General features: G+C 41.5%; 1 protein-coding gene across 31 annotated transcripts in view; it reads left to right on the forward strand.

Moving 5' to 3' along the window:
- Shot (dystonin-like protein short stop) overlaps positions 1-24,290 on the forward strand; it is a 100,280-nt gene that overhangs the window by 19,965 nt on the left and 56,025 nt on the right. For 19 of the 31 annotated variants that reach the window (XM_071790270.1, XM_071790280.1, XM_071790290.1 and 16 more), the window contains exons 2-7: positions 539-1,421; positions 7,093-7,154; positions 12,246-12,263; positions 14,462-14,521; positions 15,680-15,769; positions 16,120-16,290. In XM_071790270.1, the coding sequence (XP_071646371.1) occupies positions 1,238-1,421; positions 7,093-7,154; positions 12,246-12,263; positions 14,462-14,521; positions 15,680-15,769; positions 16,120-16,290 (585 nt within the window). In that variant the 5' untranslated portion in view covers positions 539-1,237. The remainder of the gene's footprint in view (positions 1-538; positions 1,422-7,092; positions 7,155-12,245; positions 12,264-14,461; positions 14,522-15,679; positions 15,770-16,119; positions 16,291-24,290) is intronic. The other 12 variants (XM_071790287.1, XM_071790306.1, XM_071790289.1 and 9 more) reach the window with 5 other exon arrangements.

The raw sequence follows: 24,290 nt of genomic DNA on the forward strand, positions 1-24,290 counted from the left end.
GGCTATATTAACGGTAAAAACAAAAATAAGAAACGAAAACGCAAATAATAAACAGGAAATAAACAATCGCGAAGCGTTATTTATGTTCTAAATAATTCGAAACGTTTTGAGAGGCTTTCCGAAGTGTATGCCTTATTTCTGCGCAGCCGGCCCGGGAAAACGAGGATTTGACTGTCGGACTTGCTCGCGTACAGACGTGCGTCTGATTACTCTTGACTAATTGTAAAACTTACAATAAATTCGGAAGTGACCAGAGACAGAACTAAGACTAAATCGCTCGCCTTTGCCAGACTTTTCCATAATTTCATTTTCACTCATCCCTCACGCACATACCAAAATTTCTTTCATGCATAATAAATTAAACATGACTCAAGAGTGTAGCTAGTATGATTTTGGGATTAATTTTGCAAAAATGACACTTTTGGTCGTAAAATTGTCGAGGTCTTTCTCCGGCCGCGTGTTTTACTATTAGAATGACTTATCAAACCTTTTAACATTCGAATATCTTATTCGCGCATTGCGCATTATCGTTGTACAGGTTTTCCATCTTCGTGTTGTCACTGACGGGGGAAGCACGACGGCGAGTCGGGCGTTTTTTTCGAGAATTCACAAAGTGCCATATCCTATAAGAGTTCGGGGGCGACATAAAACGACTCGCAATTTGCATACGCCGGCCGCGCGGCACATTGGAATCCGAAGGTGAGGGAATCCTTGGCCGATTCCTCGAACGACGGGAGGGTCCCGAGAAAACCGATCGCGTTCCAGCCGAAGCTGGTGCACGTCGTGGTAAACAACGACGGATAATCGGCGGATACCACGGGATACTCGCGCGCGTCGTGCATTCCGCCGCGCTGTCGAACGGCGCGGTGATAAAAACGGAGGCGGAGGAAACGCGAGAGACTGTTCAACGAACGATCGAACTTGAAAAGCCGAGGAGCTTCTTCGACTCGAGAGCGAACTTTGAGAGAGAAAATTTGCAAAAATGTGAGAAAAATATACCCACGTCACCGGGTACCAACGAGAACAAGCGTGTTCAAGCGCACCTCGAGAGATAAGCGCGATTTCTAACGAACATAAACGTCGAATGGTGAATACGATTTAAACGCGGAATAAGCGAACTAATCGAGTCCTGCCGCCGGCTGTTGTCAGGGCGGCGGAGAACGGTGCTGGTGCCGGTGCCGGTTCCGCGTTCTCGTGGTCGTGAAGTGTGTCATGATAGTTCGCGCGTGAGCCGGGCATGAACGTTGAAACCTGCACCCTCTACTTCGCTGGGACGGCCCGGGGCCCGGAGAAGGACAGGATGTCGACCCAGGCTTACTACAAGGAGCGGCTCGGCTTCGACCCGGCGGATACCGTCGCCGAGCATCAGCGCGAGCAACGCTCCCAGCACGGTTACGAGGAGTCGCTCTCCAAATTCAAAGGTCAGAATGCGAACGGATTCCCGGAAGATGGTCCGGGATGCAATGGCGAAGTCGGGGAACACCGTGCCGGCAACACCCAGGCTTTCTGGGGCTGCTGGGCGATGTTCATTGAGGCGCACGGTAGGTGGAGAGAGACGCAGAGAGTTGGCATGCGGATGCTGGAAGATTTTTCGTGAAAGCTCACTTGTTTTTATTCTTCCTTTCTTTTTGTCTTTTTTGTGTTTTTTTTTGTGCATCGAAATTTTTATTTTTCCTTACATACCTTTTTAAATAAATAAGCAGTTTGCTATTTATCCGACTACCGATTTTGTATAAATTTGGAACGAGAGACGTTTTCCTTGTGTGAAATTAACGTCTTTGGGATTAAATCGTTGAAACTTTTATTCCAAGCACGCGACGACCTTCGCAACATGCTAATTTCGACATTCTCGCCCGGTTTAAGAGAGGATACTTCAAAAACAGCTATATAATTATGGAACGGGGTTCCTATAAACGACTATAATTCAAAGTTGGCTATTGAAGTGAATATTCATGACGATACCTCTGTCGGCATAAAATGTAAAATATCAATTTACGATATAATAAAACAAACATATAAATACAATATCCTTCCCAAGTTGATATTAACTGTAAAATTAATATTATTTATATTTGTTTTATAATAATTACAGTATAACCGCGTTTATACATAAAATTTGCATAAATATTTCCAACCGTACGTCCAAGTATGCGATGCGTTTGCTTGCAGTTTGCAGATTGCAAATTTACTCACACACGACGTGATGTTGGTTTTTACTAACTTGGCGATTAAATTTGCTCCATCGATCGCTCGTAACACGCGCGATATACGCGTCTGAAAGGTTTGAGTTACGCTCGCGACGTTTGTTTGATAAATGTTTGAGCTATGAGTGTCGCTTTCCTCGCCTCACCTTTTTAGCAGCGTGTATAGTCGAGTCGAGTGTAGTCTACGCGCAGGAATATCCAAACTCTATATCGTCTGTATACATAACATAAGTAGGCAGATAAGTAACGAGAGAGTAGTGGTTCTCTTTCATCGTTTGTCCGCTCAGACTATTGCCGCTCAACTTCCGTCCACCCTCGAGAGAGAGAATCCGGAGAAAAATTTCAGAATTTGCAAAGTCACGCGGATCCGGTGTTGCACGCGCGCGCGCGAGACTGTCCGCGGCCCACCATTTTACAATTGCGCCAAGTAGACAAACAATAAACAATGGCCCGTCGCTTTTCATAATCTCTGCCCACTCGGATTGCGCATTGCGACTCGTATACGCCCAGTTATAGCTGCTTTTCACTTAGCGCAAAAGTAAACGGCCGGAAGGCTCGTACGAATGACGTCAGCGTCGTGTCGTTCGCCGCGCGCCGCGGGATTGATCGCTAATTTAATCGTAATTACCGGCATCGCGTCCGGCGGAGAGTAGGTAATCCAACCCGTGACGCGGCGGCCGTTACGTCGTCGTTATCGACGTTGTTGCTTTCGTATCGTATCCTTCGCGCCTTCGTTTCCTCGGGTTCTTTTGAACGGAGCCGATGGAGCGAAGGACGCGCATTATGAAATCGAGAGTGTCTCGTCCACGCATTACGATCTCCTTTTGCACCGAGCTCACCGGGGAACTTGAGAGCGCGGTGATTAATAATGGAATCGTAAAACATGCTCGCGTCATTGTTCACGAATAAAGTATATGAGATGTCTTAGCCGAAGATGTCAATCACAGTCGTGAGGTGATTCTTTTTCGTAGCTTCTATAGAGGTGTCTTCGAACGTTTAATTGCGTGCATTGAAAATGGAGTAACGTACATCAACTGGCAGAAATATGACTAAAACTTTAATAAATTGATAGAAAGAAAATAATTCTTGCTCGCAATTAATTAATATACGGGATTTTAAATTCTATTTTAAAATTAAAATGCCTTCTTATATTGAAAAATATAAATCTTATTACAATTTTCATTAAAAACACTGTAGTTAGAATCATATATCAACGTCAGGATATAATTGTACGCGATAAATCAGTAAAATTTGTAATTCAAATATTCTGACGATTCACCGTTCTTGGATTCGTCGATAATTTGATAAGTGTTATCTGGCACCATCCTAAATGCCGAGAGGGTATCGCTTAAATTACTGTCGAGAATTTCCGAAAAGAATAAATACCGATGAATACATTCATTGACGCGTTTATCTTTAGCCCCTGCAATGTCAGTCACTGTTCTCAGAGCTTCCACATTCCAGCATTCGTATTCGTTAACAAGGACTTACTGAAGAAAGCGTGCGTTAATATATGCGCATTTCTTCGGGACTAGTTCATGCCTCTCTTCTTCTGCCGATGCACTTATATCTTTGTACTGAAATGTTTAAAAGCCATAAAATATATATTTATCTTTGTTGCGAACAATTGATACTTATTTCTGAAAAAGTAAGTCTTATTATAATTATGTAATTAAAATATAAATATAATTGAATTATTAATTATATAGCAATCAATCTATTGTACAGAAGATTTAAAAAACGCATTCATCATTTATTTTTTTGAATAATTTTAATTGAATAGCGTATAACTTGTCACTCCGTGTCGTAATTTTTCGTGAATCATGATTAAATAAATTTCAAGATTTGATTGTGAAATTGATTGGCATAGATTGTCGAAGACGAGCTATTAAGGCCATGCCAATTAACGACTGACAATTCACGCGAAGCTATCTCCGTAGTTTATGGCATTGGAAAATTGGATTCTCCGGAATTACGTTAGCTCGTGATCGGTAATAGGTCGCTGTGGCATGATTGTTAGAGAGCGAAAGCCACCCATCACAAGTTTCAGACTGACTCTTCTCTGACATCCAAGGTGTCGGTTGCGAACGTTGGGGAATTGACACCTTGCGTTTCGTATGCGATCTGTGGTTCCGTTGTTAATTTGACCAGTCACGATCAAGGAATCGAGGAATTGTCGAGATTTTATTATACCAAGGAATGCTGCTGCTGAAAAGATCTTTAATTATATTTATTTTTACCAACATGACTGATTTAATTGATTGATTACACTGAAACTTGTTCCACGAGACGTAACGGATTAGATCATTTCTACTCTCAATCAATCCTATCTTCAACTATGTCAATTAAGCTTACAATATGAAGAAGATTATCAAAGTGTAGTGTATATTGAAAATATAAATTGATTACTGTTTAATATAGTAAATACATATTAATAATAGTAATAATAGTAGTAGATACATATAAATAGAAATTGAGAATTTCTTTTTTTTTTATTTTAAGAGAGATATTCCGTGTTTTTCTTGATTAATACATATAATTGTTTCGTACATTATCTTTTCGAAAAAGATAAAAGTATAGGGTCTGCGTGATAATTGACGAGTAAATGGAGTAAAGCAGCGTGTTCTAGGAAGCTCTTTTATCTAAGTTTTTAATTAAAGAAAGCTCGACTTTGAATATTTGACGACAAGAAAATTTGTCATCAAAAACCAAGTCGCGAAGTGCGGAATTTTTTGCGTATTACTCGTTAATTACCGCCTAAGCCACCGTTATTCGAATGCAGCTTTGAATTGTTGGCAAGGTGTTAAAACTGGGCCAAAGTTGGGCCCAACAACTAGGCGAGATAATCTACGAAGAACAAATGCTCGGTTCGCAGAGTAGAATGGAATGTCCGATTTAGCGTAAACCGCAAAGTTCGTTAAGCCACGCGCATGTGCGTGAGTGTAAGACATTAATGAACTTTCCGCACATTTATACTAAACAAAGTTTCTGACACATACTTGTCACGCGAGATCTCTGTACTGTTCTGAAAAAATCTTCGAAATTAGGACCATCGTGCAATGGACTTTACGGTGCAATGGTATATTATAATAATGCAAGCCATCAGATTTTATATTGTATAATACAGATTTGTATATATATTTTATTTTATATATTTTATTTAACATATTTTGCTAAATGTATATCTTACAGGTGGGCAATATCACATCACGTTCTCTTTACACACATTAGCATTTTCGCGACGCGTATCACACAGGAGTCGTTGAACGCGTCATGCGCGTTCATTAAAATATTTGACCGAGCGATTCTCTCACGAGAGCGACAGGCGCACTCGGAAAATGTGATCGTTCACAGGGCGGGCCACTCGAGATATTTCTAAATCTAAAGAAGTGTTCCCGGGTATATCTCTTTCTTTACCTTTTATTTTGTATTATCGTCTGGCGTTAGGCTGACACTTGCCGCCGCGCTGCGCGCCGGCTTGCCGACCTTTTAAACATACCGGTCGATGATACCGCCTTTCGAGTGGCTTAACTTTTCACGGGGTACGATGATGGAGTGTCAAGTATGCGTTATAAATCATAGCTAGTAAATTACGAGTGTCGATGAATTTCTACGCTAATTCTCCGTGATTACGATCGCTGATAAATGATTTATGCATTTAAGTCTAATTAATCTCACGTGATATGCGCTACTTTTTACGCCCTTCAATTTACACGACGTAATGGCGAGCTCTTGAAATCAGTGCTCCAGTTATGCATATATAAGATCTCTATTATTATAGTTAACATCAGTGTTAGCTCGTACGCGTTTCGACATCTCGAGCTTAGTCGCAAAATACGAATTGTCCCGTGACGTCAGAGATGTTATTCAAAATTACTTATTCATGCTTCAATAACGATTATGTTACAAAAATACATCATTAATTCATGAGAAACCCCGGGACTTGACGTTGACGTCCTTGCGGTCCCGGCCGTTGCGTCACGTCGGTGACAAAACGGAAGGTCTCGAAGGATCGAGGATGCGTGTTCGACAACATTTGATTGAAACGAAATATTTAGCAGATCCAAATCTGATCTTATATTTCTTCGATCTTATATGATCTTCGTAATTCTATTTACGGCTCGATATAAGAGACAATTCCATCTTCAGTTCTACCTCGTATTACGGATTGCGTAAAGTTGGGCTTGGATTTTATTCACGCGGTCCATTGTCCGGATTTTTGTGCCTCGCATGCCAACCGATCGAGCAGTTTGCCAAGCCGGCCGACCTTCCCTCCACTCGCTCGCTCGCTCGCTCGCGCCTACCTATCTACCTGTCTACCTGCTTGACCTCATCCAACTTGACCTGATCCGGTTGCCTGCGACTTTGGTTTCGTTATACTGACCTCGACCATCCTTAAAGACCCATTTCCAGGCGGCGCGTTGCGTCATGACGCTCTCGCTGTCACGCTAGGAGTCGTATGCATAAACGTTACATCGCCGCGATACGGCAATGTAACCGCTATGCCTATATCAGTGCGACGAATTGCGAAATTCAATTGTCACGGTAATCTATATCGTTGCCGTGTCGATGACAATAGACGCGGCGACATGTACCGTACCGCCTATATATAGTATACATGCCTTGTCTATAGTAAACGCGCTATGTTTGTGCAGCGTGACATCGAGCGAGGCTGCAGCTCTTTGCATAAGTGTAGTGGCAATTATGATAATGGAATATGACACGAATTGTTGACAATTACGCTAATATTAACGAGGGATGTTTTATATTTACATTCGCTACTACGAATACAGGTGCATAATGCATTACGTGTAGCTCCTCATAACGCAGTAGCCGCCGAAGGAAAATCCACGTTTCTAATATTCCTGCTCTTTTTGTGTGTTCGCAGACGAACGAGACGCTATACAGAAGAAGACCTTCACGAAGTGGGTGAACAAGCATTTGAAAAAGGTGAGACTGCTTCTCGGATTCTCTCGCGTTAGTTTTATTGTCCCGCGGCGTTTTTCTTCATTCACGCGCGAATCTCGTTACTCACGCCATCGTCTTAATTAGCTCGACGGCACCGATACATGCGAAGTATATTCCTCTATTGGCGAAATGCGAATAAGCGGAGGAATCTAGGATGAATATAGGAGACATTTCAAGACGATTATATGAATTTTGTATTAAAAAATTGCAATATTTGGTAATTTGTAGCAAGTATTTGGAAACGAGAAAGTCTACGTACCTTTTCTCAGTAGAGGGTGCTCCAGATCAATATTCCCTTTCAGAGTCCGTGTAATTAAGGGAGAATAAAGAGCGTTCCGGCTATGTACATATAGCGACTCGGATTAGCGGACACCCCAGACCAGTTACGGATTTGGGTGTTATTTAGGTGTGGCCTTTTACCTTGGTCTTATCGTTATAACTTCCACGTTCCATTCTTTCGGTAAACAAGTCTCAAATTTGCGCGTGATGACGCATAATGGTGTGTTTTACCTATTCGCCAGCTCTTCGTTCTATGCCCGTGTAACTCCGTAAATTGCTCACGGAGGCGGATTGTCATTTCACGCACAAAGCAGTAAATTGTCCTGTGCCGAAGGATTTACGATTCGCGTAAATCGCTATCTGTAGAAGAAGGTACGGCGTGAGAGAAAATTTATTTCTATTCGGATTATTTTTACTCAATCGGGGAAGACAAATTTATACTCGTCGTCGAGTACTCTGCGAAGCACATAAATCTGCGAAATTGTGCGAAAGACAGCAAGCGCGTAACGCTAGCGAGTATACGCTAGCTGTTGATTCAAAACGATCGTCGACGAACAATGGCCAGGGGGCATCGCGAAAGCGTTAAATCGCGCTGGAAGTAGGAAACGCGTTAGTAGCGCGGCAATCGAGGTTTGCGTCGCAAATAATATGCAATAGAGGACGACGCGCGATGCGAGTTCCGTGGAACGGCCTCACGGGGGGGCCCGACGCGCGACGTCCCGTTTCGTCCCCCTCCGAACTTTCGAAAGGATCGAAGCCCAGGCTCGTCGTCGTCGCGCCTTCTCGCGCGCTCTTCCCCGCTTTTAACGCCGTAACAAGTAGGCGGTTCTCGTGTGTGCGCGCGAATCGCCGCGTAAAAATAAGCAAACTCTCGTTGCGCAATTACGGTCCCGATATCGCGCGGCCCCCGTGTTGCGTATGTGGCACGCACGTGGGTCGAAAGTACCTTGTCGCTCGCGCGAGGAACGTATACGACTATAGAAGGCAGCGGGGCCCCCGGAGCCGTGACATGTGGGCGACGCGATCGGAGAAAAATCGTGAGCGACGAATCGATGACACGACCCAGGACCGTCTGCGGTTCCCAAAACGATCGGCCGAAATCTCACCGGCGTGTTCCGCTGCGCCATGTACCGCGCGGAAGAAAAATGTGACGCAAACACGTGGGTCTGTTTTCCTGCCTGTCGTTCTCGCGAAGCAAAGATATCCGCGAGTCGCGTTGTCAGCCGATAAAGATTATCGTTAAGTGGCGAAAGCCAGATACCAATCGCGGATGACAAAAATATCGATGAACTTTGATTCTCGGCACGCTACCGCGGACGCTGCGTTGTAACTATGTCCGGGATAAGAACGCGGTCAAACGTTTCTCGATAAGGGACCGTCCGTCGGTCGCGCCGCGTTGCACGTCTTCGCGAGCGTGAGTAACCGCGAGCTATGCCATACGGCTGGAAGAAATTCTCCGCCATAAGGGACTGCATTTGACAGGCATTGCAGTCGGGATTTTGCGGGGAATATTTGCATACCCCGCGAACAATGCTGAGAAACGTTAACCCGTGAACATTCGCGCTTTCGGCGATGCGCCGAGGTAGGATCATTTTCCCACGAGGTGATAAAATATGTATGAAGTGTCTTATTATCGCGTAAATTCCGTTCCGTGTCAGCCGTACTTATGAATCATTGTTTAAATGCAAGGTTCTTGCTAAATGTTTTCTAGATCGATCGTTGCAGATAAAATCGATATAAAAAGACACCGTTATATAAAGAATTACATTGATCGCCACGTTGCAAGTTTACTGATAAGATTTAATAATATAGCTTAACGGTACATTTTGTTGACTGAATTCTTGAAATAATTAGTAAGCGGATTATTTTCAATTGTTCATTTATATAAGCGGGATTATATTAATCAGATTACGCAAAATGCTGTCGTAATTCTTGTTATTTCTTTTGGGATTTTTTATCATACGAACGGTAGGAAGTAAGATAATCACATTTTTGACACCGACTTATCAAGCCTTCCGAATTTTTAGATCACCGAGATTCAATGTTGCAATTAAAATTATACTGCTTAATTATATCGAGAAAGAGATGTGTTCGCACATATTTTCGCCATCCGAACGAAACTGTTTGTGCAGCTACGTATATGCATAAATATTCAATTAACTCGTCAATTACACTTAAGTGAGAGAAAATCATGACACGGAGAAACCGCGTGCCCGCTTTCGTTCGGCGGTATGCACCGCGCGTATGTCAGTCAGGACTTAATACAGACAATGATTCATCCGTCACGGTGGAGCCGCACCGAGTCGACTCGAGTTGAAGTTGAGTCCAGTCGAGCCACGTCGAGCCGCGACTGCCGCGAGGCAGACCGGGTCGCCGGCTCCGGGAATGGTTCGAATCACGGCCGTATACGGGTGGAGTTGTCCCGTCGTCGACGTATAATTATCGTAAGCTGGCATCGTTCTGTCGTGCCGTTTCCTGCCCACCGTTTCTCATTCCTCGCCTCATTTTCGCTGCGGCGCTTCTTTCGTCGGTCGAGGATAAAACGGGATGATCTCTGCGTAAAGTTGGCAGCTCATTTTCAGAATTCCGATATTTGTCCAAAAGGTTTCGGAATATTTGATGAGTTTTGAAGACAAAGAGTTTCGGCGGTTAGATGTAACAAGTAGGCATCTGTTAAAGACTGCTTTAGGTTTTTTGTTACATTAAATTGGTTGCAACTTTCTGACAATAGGCAGAATCGATTTGAATTCTATTATTTTTCGATGGAACACTTGAGAGATTATCTCCAAAACTCTTCAAAAAGCATCAGGTTTCTGGAAGAAAAATTGTCAGCCACGAAGACTTGAAAAAATTGTTTCTACCCCAGAAACGAAAAAAATCGCCTAAATCTTTTTATTTCTGGTTAATTAATTTGAATATTAACATTCTTGAAAAGTTATTCGGAATTCCAAAGGAGACTTTCGCGAAAAATTGTTCGCTTGTGTAAAAATATATATTTAAAAAATAATATCTTAGATCTATAAAGCGTTTGTTGCGTTTTCTGTCAACAAATTTGGAAATGATCTTTCCTCAGCTGAAATTGACAATCAAGGGAGATTGTCTCAATGAAGAAAAAAAGCACACGTCTTGTATTCTCATTGAAACGTGTCGCGATCTCGTTGAATGTAAGTATTATTGAAGTATAATACTTGCGACATGAAGCGCGGCTCCGTGTGAATGGCGTTTTAATGATCGCGGCCTTCCACGTTGGCTCGTGTATCACGTGCACCTTTGTAACTCGACATAACGTTCTATTGTTGATACGTGCGATCGGGTGCGGGCGGCCTCTCTCAGTGCAACGAATACGACAGGGTCAAGGTATCGCAAACTTACGCGTTCGCCAATTGTTTTACTCCGCTTTAGCTCCGCCTTTGCGACACGCAAGTGCAGCTGAAACATTTTTGCACAGCAATACCTTCATCAATATTTATGTACTTTTGCTAAGTGTTCAAGCTATTGGCGCCTCGATATATTTAGGTTGACTGAAAAAATCTATAGTTGAAGAAACATTTTAGTGGTTTCGAGAGATCCTGCGGAGTTTGGGAAGCTCGGATTCATTGGCATCTCGAAACCTCGAAATGGCCAATTTCGCGACATAGGTACCATGAAAATAACGACGATATTTACACGTTGCGCGATTACCGGTTACCAGTATCGACCCACGGTTGGTCGGTTTCGCGCGCCCACGTTTGGTCTTGCGAGCCTGACCTTATTCGGAAACCCTCTTCGAGAGTGCCGTTCCCGATTTACCACCTCCCGCCCGGTGGTAGAGGTGGGGCTGTAGGGCAGGTGAAGCAGCGTTTAACTTCTTTGGGGCGCCGCCGCGCCGCGACGTCCGGAGCACGGAGCGAGCCTAAAGAGAGGGTGCGTCGAAAAGGGGGAGAAAGGAGCTCTTTACAGCTGTTTTTAGATTTCGTTCTCCACGATTGTGTTATGCCTTTGATTCACGGTACAAATCCGCGGCGCTTATGTAACGCAATACGTCGGTACCGCTGGCCTTTTTGTATTTTTTACTGCCCATTGTATTACGTTTCAATAATAGAATCTTTAAATTGAAAATTTCTGAACGTTAAAATTTGTTATTACTCATAAAATCAAGTAATTCTATGCTTTGGTTAATGAATAAGTGTAAAAAAGGTAGAATCTTACAAGCGTCATAATACTTATTCAATTATCTAACTGTTCTAGTCTATAATTATTTTTAAATTGAATAGTAAATGAGCTTACATCTTGGCGAATTTGTCGACTTGTACATTTTACTTTTTTTTCCGAAAAATTATATTATGAGGGCTACTTTCTTTCGAGGAACAAAGTCTTTAACTGTTCTTCAGTTGTTCTCTACCGTATTCTGGTCAAAACGCAGCAAGTTGTGCGAATCGTTCTAGATAGCAATTTCGTTGCTTCGCGCTGCAGGACTTTGTACTGTGTTCGCGGAATCATCACGTATACCGGAAGTGGACGATCTGCGCAAACCGAGGCCAGAGTAGTGAACGTAGCTCAACGATCTGCAATAACGAAGCCAATGAAATTTTTTCGCGCAAAATCTATCATTTGAAGAAATATTAATTCAAATGAATGTACGATCCATATTCCTATCGTAACAATAATTATGATAATCACACGTTACCATCAATGATAAGACCAAGAGTGAATCGCTGTACCCAACGCACCGTGTCCTCCCACGCGATTGAATTAATTATACGTAAATCATTACTGCAATTACATCGATTTCTTGCTTTTTTGTGTTTTTCGCAGCACTGGAAATACGTCAAGGTATGTATTATTACTCCTTTTAGGATATTGGAGAATAAAGATGCAGTCTATCAGTGCATCGTGACATTGACTTAAAACTCTGAATTTTTATGAAACATTAGTTCTGGTCTACAATTTTGCTTTAAAGGGTATTTACGCTCTAAGCCCAATCACAATCGAGTATTCTCCTCACATTCCATTGTGTTTGGTCAATTTCTCACAGCTTAGAGCTTAAATATCCTTTAAAGCAAGGTTGTAGACCAGCACTTACGTTCAGTTAGAATAAACGTTATGCGAATGACATTAATTGTTCTGGTTATAAGCGACGAATTTGAAATAATGAGGATTGTTACCGCAACAATAATAGCGGCGATGTGTCAAGTCCTCATGTGCGGTTGTTACCCGCAACGACTCGCGCATTTTTCCTAAAGGCTTTTCGTAACGCACATATAAAGATATAAATTACGAACGCAGTTCGCAACGGCTAGGATAATTACTTTCATTACCGTCGTAAAAACATTCATACCGTTACGTGTCCCATCTGTTATTCTTATTCTCCCCGTGGCTCTAATGCCTCTATGACAAAGTGGCGTTCATGCCGAAACGGCACGTCAGGAATTACAGAGTCGCGTCACGCGACAGAACAAGACGTACCGGCAGTAATGTTCTCTCGCCTTGCCCTTTACCGCATATCCGACCCTTCACTCGTGTGACTTCAGAAATGCGAGGGATTTCGACTGTCTTGCCGCATGAAGTGACTAATCACACTCAATGTGACGAGACGCTCGCAATCAATCATGCGAGGCAATTGAGCATTAATTACGAAGCAAACGGGAGCCAATTTAAGCATTAGAAGATATTTCAAGTGCATAAAGATATTATAGCGAGACTATAATAGTTCTTTTAATATATTTTACATTATCTTATTCTTTTTTTAAATTACTATATAAATCAAATGTAAATCTTTTATTATATATTGCGGATTTATTACACGAGGCGTAATTCCTGATAGGTCTGGTAAAGTTCGGGAACGCATTTTACTGGTTAAGATGCAAGAAGTTTGTGCGGAAATACTTCCAGTTAGAGAACCTTAAAACTGCCGAAGTTAGTTGTTTATTATTTCTAAGTAAACGGAGTTTGCCAACAGTTGGCGAACGGTTGTCCGTCATGGTTTGTTATTACGCGGCTTAATAGAAAGAGTATACAGATTGCAACGTAATTTTTGCAGATTATTATTAACAAATTAATTTAACACAGGTAGGAAACGTTTGCGAACTACGTTCGGAAGAATTTGTTTCAATGCAGTTAATAAAACGCGAAAAGAAATACGAATAGTTGATATTATATATGGTACTTAAATTTATATATTATATAATAATTAAGTGTTTATGTAAGTGATTTCGTTAAGTTTCTACGACGTGTTAAAATTAAAAAATCTATATACTGGAGTATATTAAAGCATACTGACTTTCTTCTTTGGGATTTTAAAGCCACCGCTTGATTGCCATTTTTATAACGTATTTTTATGGTGCACGCATTGCGACGTTTACGGTCGAATCATGTCAATGTTTGTTTTTACGACACGTATGATATAATCGTTGACTTTTTCGATAAACGGGTGTACCGCTATTAATCCCATTCACACGCGATAGAAAGGAACGGGTGTGTCGCAATGTGTCGTAAAATGGAACGCGTCGAAATCATCTTTTAAGACGCGTAGACGCGACTTGTTGCAATTAGTCACGGTTACGAAAGGCGGATGGGAGGCGGATCACAAGCTGTTCTGTCAATCGCTTGACATTTACTCACCTGATGGCTGTGCAGGACACGCGACGCACGCAAGAGTGCATGCGTGTGCGACGCACGCGAGTGCACACGCTCGCGCGTAGGGGCGGATAATTCTTATTTTATAAATAAGACATACACAAGTCCGTGTAGAAATTTTAATAAAATTCGATTATGTTGACTGTGAAAACAGTCAACATCTTGAAATATTTCAAGAGTTCAGAGTAACTTAAATTTCACGAGGATATTTTTAATCAGAAATATATTTGACACGGAAATAACGAATTTAAAAAGGCGGCACGCGTTCTTTTTAATATCGTACTTTTTACAACTGTTATCTTTGTCAACCCCGAAAAAAAATCATTATCCGCCCGTGCCCGCGCGAGCTCTTCTTACTAATCCACGGTGACGGTTCTCATCGCTATCTTTTTCAGACTTACACGTGCCTACACGTGTGCGTCCTTGTGAACAACCAACCATGCTGTTCCCCCACCGTAAGTTCATAGCTCTCATTCGTTATCGGCCGCGAAAACACGCATGATTTATCGTTTTGTTGACACTGTAGATCCCTCAGCTGCCCACAATGTTACGAATTTAAGCAATTATGTAAAACCAGCGAAGAATGCGGTAAATCGCGCCCATTCGACCGGTTCCTCGAGGAGATCTCCCCTTGTAACGAGTGCTCTTCCATGTTATTAACGCGTCATTGTCTGACTAACACCTGCACAAGATGATGACGTATTCGCAATGCATGCTCGAGTTGACCATTGGTCGACCGATATGGTAACGAATGCGCCGAGCTTAATGTGTGTTTTTAAAACCGGTCTGTAAATTAGCATGCGTTTACTCGCGCGCGTAATCGGATTCGGATGTCTGTGGTCGGGGAAACAACGATTTCAGACATCTCGATGATTTTACATCGTTCCCGTTTAATTACCGCCGCGCTTACTTTCTTGCTCCGTATACGAATCGGATCGTGTATATCGCTTATTTGCTGCCACAATGACATAACCCAGAAAATAAAATTTTTCCAAAAAAATAAGTTTGAATGTTTTGAATCATTAAAATTTTTAATATTATTAGAAGAGGATACTTTTAAAAGCGATTTTGATGCAATAACTGATTGTAGAGGAACATAAATATCTAGCTATATATTAACTCTTTATTCGTTGTATTGAATTTTCACCCTTCTTTTGCAAAAAGTTCGAAAATGACGATTTTTGAGTTATGTCATTGTTGCAGCAAATGAACGATGTGCATCAGTATCGTAGAAAGAAATATTCGAGTACAATCCGCGAGTGTCTAACATTTTTATTACGTCATGCGCAAACAGCAGCTGTAATTCTGCCGACGATACCTGTACACATTTGACTCATATCCACGCTATTTTATCCTATGCTTTCGCTGTTTACATTGTGCGTGCGTAACTCTCGACATTCCTGCAGTTTTTTTCTCCATTTTCTATTCACGGTAATCGCTTGAGTACGTCGCCGATGGACTATACCCTTACGCATTCTTATTTTTCTACTTGGTTCTCCGTTTTTTCTTCTCTCTCTACGTCAGTCGTTTTGATGTATTTTTTTTGCGCCGCCAGATGTGTACTCCGATGTGAAAAGCGGCAATTAACTTGCCCCTTTTGGAATTTGTTGCAGGCGAGCAGACATGTCGGGGACCTGTTCGAGGATCTACGCGACGGCCACAATCTCATCTCCTTGCTGGAAGTGCTCTCCGGCGAGGGCCTTGTGAGTACTTGCTTCTCTCGCGATGCTCTCGCGAAGCGATCTTTCTAAATTTACTCTTTACTATTATCTGAGAAAAGAAGATATTTAAATATATCCGATTAAAGTCATGTATTTTCTCCTTAAAAGGTTAAATAGAGGTTTAATTTACCGTCGAGTTTTATCGCGGATCTGTTTTTTGCGTGGGTGCCTCGTAAATTCGAACTAGTTACTTCGTCGGGAACAAAGTCGATGGAACAAACATCGAGTCATTTAGTTCTAGGGCCTTTGGGTCTCTATACGACAATTGGATCAAGCTGCGATAATTGTCCCCGATCGAACGTAATTAACGATAAACCGTTCGCGTTTTCCAGCCGCGGGAGAAGGGCCGAATGCGCTTTCACATGCTGCAGAACGTGCAGATGGCCCTCGATTTTTTACGGTACAAGAAGATCAAGCTGGTCAACATCCGGGCGGAGGATATCGTGGACGGTAACCCGAAGCTCACCCTCGGCCTGATATGGACCATTATCTTGCACTTCCAGGTAAGTGGCGCAGCCATTTTGCGAGACGTGATGATAAGCGCGATCCTCCCGAGTTATAACGATCGCAATAACGATGAACCTTAAATAAGCGTGGTTCGCCTTTCGAATCGACCAGGCGTCACGAAGTAACAACGCACGACACCCCACACGCGTTTATGTCGAATTTGCCAGTATAGCGTGCGAGTGTACCGCCAGTGTCGTAAATTTATGCGCGCTCGGCTCGCATGACATGCTTGCGTTTTATGTCAGTTTGGTATTCAGGGAGTCCCGGAAGTCGTGTACTCTTTTTTGACCGCGGACCTTTCGGAGTCGACTTTTCCATAACGAGGAGTCACAGAACCATCATTGTCATGCTCGTCACATTCTTTCAGTTTCACGTATTATGTGTTTCGAGAAATTTTGTTGAAATCTACATGAAATTAGATAGGGGGGCAAGTTTTACATTTTTTTTTTAAGTTCAAAGTTCAACTTTTGCTAAGACGATAATTGGTTTCCGACGTTTTCTGAATATTTTAAAAACAATTCCCGAGTTATTACTGCCTTGTTGAAATAATCGCCAGTTTCTTCCCAGCTTATTTTCTGGCATTTAGTATTTATAGCACGGTTTGTATAATGCAAATGAAGCGGCTGCAATGTCAGCACGATGGAAACACCGCCCATCACAATTTGCTGTAATGTGTCCATCGGATTATGCGATGCGCCAGTCAGCCATGAAGCTCGATAGAAAGTGAAATACACGCAGAACGTTCGAGAAATACATTTTCTCATAATTTCATCGAAGCGTCGAAAAATTCGGACCGTTTTTAAACAGTCTGGAATTGAATAACTTCAAATGTATCTACATTAGATGCATATCAGATTTTTGGTGAAGAGAAGTAAGAATTTCTTCCAAATGTTGAGTGATTTACTTTTTCTTTGAAATGATTCGATACATTATTCTCGCCCGTTGTGATTTTAACATTTACACGGCAATGGTAGGCGAATATTGGTTAGTCTGTTAAAATCGGCTGCACCGATACGCTGTCGCGACATGGCTGGCGTCATGTCGAAAGTATTTTGCATTTGTGTACTCATGCGCGTACCGTTGGACTAACGGAATACGTTGATTCTACTGGGCGCGGCAGTACTTTCGTCGTGTTGGAAACGGCTACCCGGTCACTTGCCGTAGAACGGAATAATCGCGACGCCGAGCTTTTTCCTTAAAGTTTTCACCGGCTCGGTATTATTATTCCGCGCGTTTCGATTCGCAACACGAATAGAATATCCCAGGTCAGACGGGAAACGTCGGGAAAGTCGCATTTAGAGCTGTCTCTTTCGACGAGCGACAGCTCGAAATGGACTTTCATTGCGGCGCGCGAGGGTGCGGGTGCGTTCCTCTAATTATGAAGATACGCGGGCAGAAACGCGGCGAATAATTCGTAGGATTAGTCATCGGTTTCCGAGATTCTCTTTTTAGCTGTCGTCGTCGGAGTGACGCGCCGGTTTCGTAATCGAGCCTTTCTTCCGCCCAATTTGCGTCGTCGCGTCGAGACGCGCACCGGTGCCCACTATAGCGAAGCAAATCCTTCATGAAGGCGTTTTACGCCGCGCGCGCGGCGCGAAACGTTCCTCGGTCCATTGCACTTCGTATCTCGCCGGCCACTGGCCTGTGTCATAAAACTTGACAGGTTGACTATTAGAGTGTCGATGAACTCGTGACGATTTCCCGCTTCTAACAACGTGATATTTATACGCGTCGAGCTTCCGCTTTGCAGCTTCTGTAATAGAAAAGTGTCTCCCACCTTCTCCCTTTAATCGCGACTTAGGGATTGCCGAGTTCCGTCGACGATGAGTGGTCCGTTGATTTCGTAACGTATAAGGTTGATGTTTAAGCGACGCGACGGCGACGCGATTAGCGTGCACGCTAATCAAAGCATCGCGCACGCCGCGATAGGTCACATACCGCGATAGGCCGGTGCGTTGTGTCCCGCGCTATTTTTAGAGCCCGTATGTCTCGATGTAACGTTGTGGTAGGTGCCGGTAACGAATGTACATATAGCTCGTACGGAATCACGTGCATTGCCAAAGAAAAGCGAAAGCGAGGACGGCCGCCGCGGCCGGCTCGCCTCGCGCAGAGGCAGAGACCGGTCGAGAGTTCCGCACGGCACGAAATCTGCTCAATCTAAAAGGACAGGGACACCTCGCGCGCACACGTTATCATTTAGTATAAAGGGTGTAATTTACTTTCATTGAAGTCTAGAAACCGTCTCTCCGCCGCGCCGTCTTGCACTCGAAAGTCTCGATCTTTGCACTCGTATCTCGATCATTCGCGATTTTACTGACGACCGTATTTATAGTCACGTTTCTGCGAAGAATTCAACTGAAACCAACCTTGAGATGTGATACGGTTTAATAAAGACATCTTGGAAGTCAATTTGATATTTTTTACATCATATTTGCAACTGCGATTTCATTGAGGAATTCAGAGAGGTTTGTATTTACCACAGTCTGAGCTTTGTTCTCGTGGTTTAATAATTGATTCTCGAGAGAAGTTCATGTATGTACGTATACCAATACTTTTTTTATTTTTGTAACATTTTTCCGGAGATTCAAGAAGAGAACGATTATTTACGTAAGAAACATTGAGTTGAAATCTATAAAAGAGTTTTAAAGTATTAAAATTATTTAACACGAAGAAAACTATTCTTCAAATCATAGATTTCATATTTTTGTTAAATTGAGTAATTAATAAACTCAAATTATTATTTAAAAAAGAAATAATTTATGTTTAATTTGTAATAATTTGTAAAATTTTGATATTAATAATGTACATTTATTATATACAATATGTCAGTTAAATTGAAATAAATTCTCTCGTCAATTAAAAATAAAATTTAAGTAACAGTATTTTTATTCCAAAACGTTCTCAATCGAACGGACAATTATTATTAGGTGAAGGTAATTACTCGACAAAACAAAGTGCAGAATGTGCAATAACAAACCATACAAAGAATATTCAATGTAATTTTATTTTATGAAATTAAATTTTATTAAATATTTCGAGATAATTCAACAATTCTGTGGCATATGTGTTCGTTATTGCAGCGCTGTTTTTATGCAAGGTCGTTGCGTTATCATTCGTTCAGTGAGACTCGACTAGCCATCAGGTATAGTATCGCGAATTACTTCGCGTGCCGTGTTCTAATTTACTTAATAAAATGAAACATGCCAGTAAATATTAGCTTATTTATTCTTATAACTTTTCAATATATACTTTAAACCCAGTTTTATTCTAATTTTTCATAGTTTGTCCTTTCGTATGTATAATAACTTGACTTTATATAATTATTGAAACATATTCTCTTTGATATCCTTCATTGATAATTCATTGTACGTATAATATTGTGCAGTATTCCACAAAACTTGTAAAATTTTTTTATGACTTCAAGCTTCGCACCCCGCTTTTTAGAATTAACCGAGCATTTTTAATTGTAAGTTTCCAATCAAAATGTGAGTATTTATAGATCGTCCATGTCCCACGATATAAAACTTCATTTTTAGTATTCCGCCTGATGCGCTTTTTTGTTACGAAGTTCATGTAATACCTATGAAGCCTATACTGTAAGTATACAGGCTTCAAGTTTCTTCTATCGTTATTGACGCGCACGACGAATGAAGATGTGCTGCGATTGACGTCGATTGTCCGTAACTCCTCGCGCGCGCGATATCGGCGAATCTCGAGACGCTCGCGCGACTCTCCGAGCGCGGCTTCTTGTATTCACTCATGAATATTTCTTTTCATCGGTCACGAATGCGCTGCGCTGCGCTGCGCTGCCGTGTCGCCCCATCGGGTATGCATTTATGCCGGCGAGGGAGAGAAAAAGAGAGAGAGATCGTACGCGTTTCTTTTCGAATGATCGCAAAAAGCCGAGCGAAGGCGCGAACCGAGTAACCGAGTTACGCGATCGTATAAAGACTGCTAGTGTTTGCCCCCCTCTGTGGCTTCTGCCGAGCGCAGGAGGAAGATTATATAGAAATTCCAGATGGAAATTTAAATTGTGAGGAACGATCATTTGCATCTGCGATTTTTTAGTTCTTCTTTTTTCTCGTGGTCTTCTTTAGTTTATCTCCATAATTTTCTCACTCCTCATAGTCGGTAAAGTTGGAAGATATATAGTTTGAATGTTCCGCGCAGAATTTTACAAGTAACATCCCGCGATATTGTTACTTTCGCGAACCTTTAAAAATATACTTTGGCTCCTTGATAATCAATGTGATTTATGACCAGTGTAAGAAGGAAATTTTGAAGAAAAGCACGCGAGAAAAATACATCGTGAGAGATAGGGAATTGTTAGTTTGCATTGTTAGCAGCGCCAGGCAAGATAGAGTCGTGCAGAATTAATTAAGTATAACGAATCGAACGTATACTTAATATTAAGTATAAAACTACTGTAGTCGCCTAGTCTAATAGTGAATTTTCTTCTTTTCTTTTGCGCCGCAGAGCTGGCGACGCAAGGTAAGTCGACCGCTTTACACCCCTTAAATGACCCTCACCCCGAGCGGGGGTGTAGATGGCGTTTGGGAACCAAAGTGGTTACGCAAATGCAAAAAAAAAATCTTATTGCAACTGCAGAATTGCAGCTGCGTTAGTTTCTTCTTTACCGACGATACTTGCCGCGACGATCGCTTCGTTAAACACAGATGGCTCGTACAGGTAGTTACACAGGTAGTTAATATAGTTTCTCAAGTAAGAGTTTGAATATCGCTTAGACAATTTTTGATTAATGCGCCATATATTTCAAACTAACTACGAAGAAATTTATATTACATTTTTACAGCTTTATCATATGAATAATTTTATACATATAAAGTATAGAATTAAATTTATTTTTATATTAATAAACTGCATAGATACTAAACTGACTTAAACATTTTTAAAAAGTATACTATGGTTAGTCTGAAGAGTTGGACGGTGTCCAAACTCTTATTTGAGGAACTTTAGTTACACCTGAGGAATCGTAGCTCCTGCACGGATGGCTGATTCGCACAGTCATTTGCGCTTAGGGGACCCACGGTTCCAAACACAACACACGTACATTTACACGTTATACACACCCACGTGCATACGATTTTATAGCACGACAAACATTTGAGGAAAATTGTACCAAGGTGTATAATTATCTCAAGAACAATAAAGAAAATAAGGAAAATAATAAGAGTAAAAACAAGACTCGTGTTTGATATAGATGGAGCAAAATAGCGAGAGCTAAAGCTCATTTTTTATTTATGCTCCTTTATTATAAGGAATTGCATCGAGCGAATGAATGAGCGCTCAGTTTTCCACTTGGTTCCCACCTGAATGCCCACGCTCGATCATAACTACCTTGTTCATGAAAAATGAAAGTAAAATTCACACTTACATACATTCAAAATATTCAAAGATTATTCATTTATCTGTTTTATTTAAAAATTTGTACAAAATCTTTTATCTGAATGTAATGTTTACTTAATTCTTTGGAAGGATTTGTTCGCGAGGAAAGAAAGTAAAATTTTCTTGGTTATTTACGCACGTATTTAGGATATTCAAATTACTCCGTTATCTCTGTCTTTGTTTAAAAATTTACGCGAGTTATTTAGATCTTATCTTTTTTTTATTCAAATATATTTTAAGAGTTCACCTGAATATTGATATATTCAAATATATCAATTGAAATATTGAATGTTGGAACTGGAAGATATATTTGAATGTGAAATTGAGCTTCAATTCTCGCGGATGCACGAAATACTTTCTGCCTTCCGTTGTACAGAATTTCTTAAACAGAGCGGTAAATGTGTTTCCCGATAAAATCAACGCAACGTAACTGATGACTGGGCATTAGTTGCTTGTTTCCTAATTAACGTTACGAAATTATCCTTGCATCTGAAAAAAAAAATCAAGATTTATTATGCTCACGGTTTCTCCCTGGCCACGTGCCAATGTCCCAGAATGTTTTTTATCCGAGACTGATGTCGAGATAGAGCTTGTATCGTGAATATTAACGGCTCACCTTGCTAATTTTCACATGCTCGTCTACGCTGCGACCTCCGATCTGCGCAGCGACGTGATTCGATGCAATATCGCAGTACGCAATTATATATATGTATAGCTGAGAGATTTTAATGAGGGAAACTCGGTATACATTTAATTTACTTATGAGAAATGCTTAATTGTTACACAACTATAATTGTTACACAAGATCGTGCATGTGGAATCGAGCATATTAGCGCGATTCGCGATTTGTTTCGCGGCAAAATCGCGTAGGTGGAATCAGTAATAAACGACCACTTTAAAAAACATTGAATCGCAATATTAAGCTCCGCAGGGTAGACGTGTTGTGTTCGCAGTCGAAGGTCTTCGTTAATCAATCGCGCAAATTATCGCGTCGAGGAATCTATAAATCTATAAGTCCGTCATAATAACTTCCTTTCTTCGTCAAACGTAATTTTATTATTAGACGCTATCTCTTTACTGCGACTTGACAATATTATTTTTTTATGCTTTATTATGCATTATCTAATGGATATTATATTAATTGTTCTTTGTTTAAAAAAAAAGTTAGAATAATTTAAATTGTATAAAACTTCTCGTTTAATTATTTGATACAAATTTTAATATATTAGAAATTAGATTAATCTCTTTTAGTTCTTGGCGAGAATGGAAATGTTCATTGTCGGGATAAGATTTGATTGCCGCTTCGTTGCGCTCTTTTAACCAGGACGTCGAGTGATGACGCTATTACGAATGACATCACCTGCGCGAAACCATTGAGAGTCCGTAAGTACAGGTTTCGATGTGTGCTGGTTACGAGTTTTCACTCTCTTCACACGGCAGCGAAGGGAAAGGCTTCTCCCGTCTCCGGAGTCGTTGCCGTTTTCACGAAACCGGCATCCGTGTCGTGTGTCGTGACGGTATTCAAACTTTTTTCCAGCGGTTGACAGTCCACCAGCTCCGATCGACACGGCGTTTAATTGCACGGTGCTTATTTTTAACCTTGACGCCGAGCGAAAGTTGATATTCAATACGCAAAGATAATATTAATTATATGTATATATATCTTTTAGCCGTGTACGTACACTTACATACAATAGGTTTATTTAAATTTAAATACCTTGTTTGCTTATTTATAAGCCTTTTCTATCATGACTGTCGGAGAGAAATTGCTCATTGTATTCGTTAGCTGTCACTTTCTTATTCATTTACCATTGTACGAAGGAGACAGCCGTAAGTTCTGGTGCGCGTTACAGCGGCTGGATTGTATTCCGTCTTCGCACCAAAGGCAACGAATTAGCGTACCCACGACGGCGGCGGCGGCGGAAGCCACGACGGAGCGAATCAAGTAGCCTCGGGTGCGATGACTTCATATCCGCCTGGTGATCTCGGCGTGCAGTTAGCTTAAGCTCAGCGCCACGGGCGCTGTACCGCAATTATAATATCTGCACACCGCGATTTAATTAACGCAGTTAGGCACGTCGCAGCGACTCGACGTGGCTAAAGATATTGCAATTCCTCAAAAGTACAATTGATGAACTTATCCAAGAATTTCTGTTTCATATTCGTTTGAAATGGGATACTTCGTGTACTCTTAACAGACGCCAATACATATAAAACATCTCTCTTGTCGTAGAATGAAATTTAATAGAGTGCAAGGACATTTAATCGTCGCTACCCACAATCTCGAAAGTACATTTTCACTTTCTTCTCTTTTCTGCTCGCTAAACTCGCTCCTCCGCCTTTCATTTTCACTCGGATCATGTTTTTTTTCACGTCAAGACTCGTCAGCGGCCATCGGCCCGTTTCTCTAAGTGCCGGCACGCGTATAAATTTGCAATGAAGGCACGATTGTGCGCCATATCGGCCGGAATCGTCTGTGCACTTCACCGTCTGAGAATTCTTACCCTCTCCCTTCCGCATTTGTTTTTAATCGTTCTGATTGAACTGTCAATTGTCCGATAAAATAGTCAAATATCTAAAGGTACGACGT

The sequence above is a fragment of the Temnothorax longispinosus genome, chromosome 10, assembly GCF_030848805.1.
Source record: "Temnothorax longispinosus isolate EJ_2023e chromosome 10, Tlon_JGU_v1, whole genome shotgun sequence".
Taxonomy (NCBI): Eukaryota; Metazoa; Arthropoda; class Insecta; order Hymenoptera; family Formicidae; genus Temnothorax; species Temnothorax longispinosus.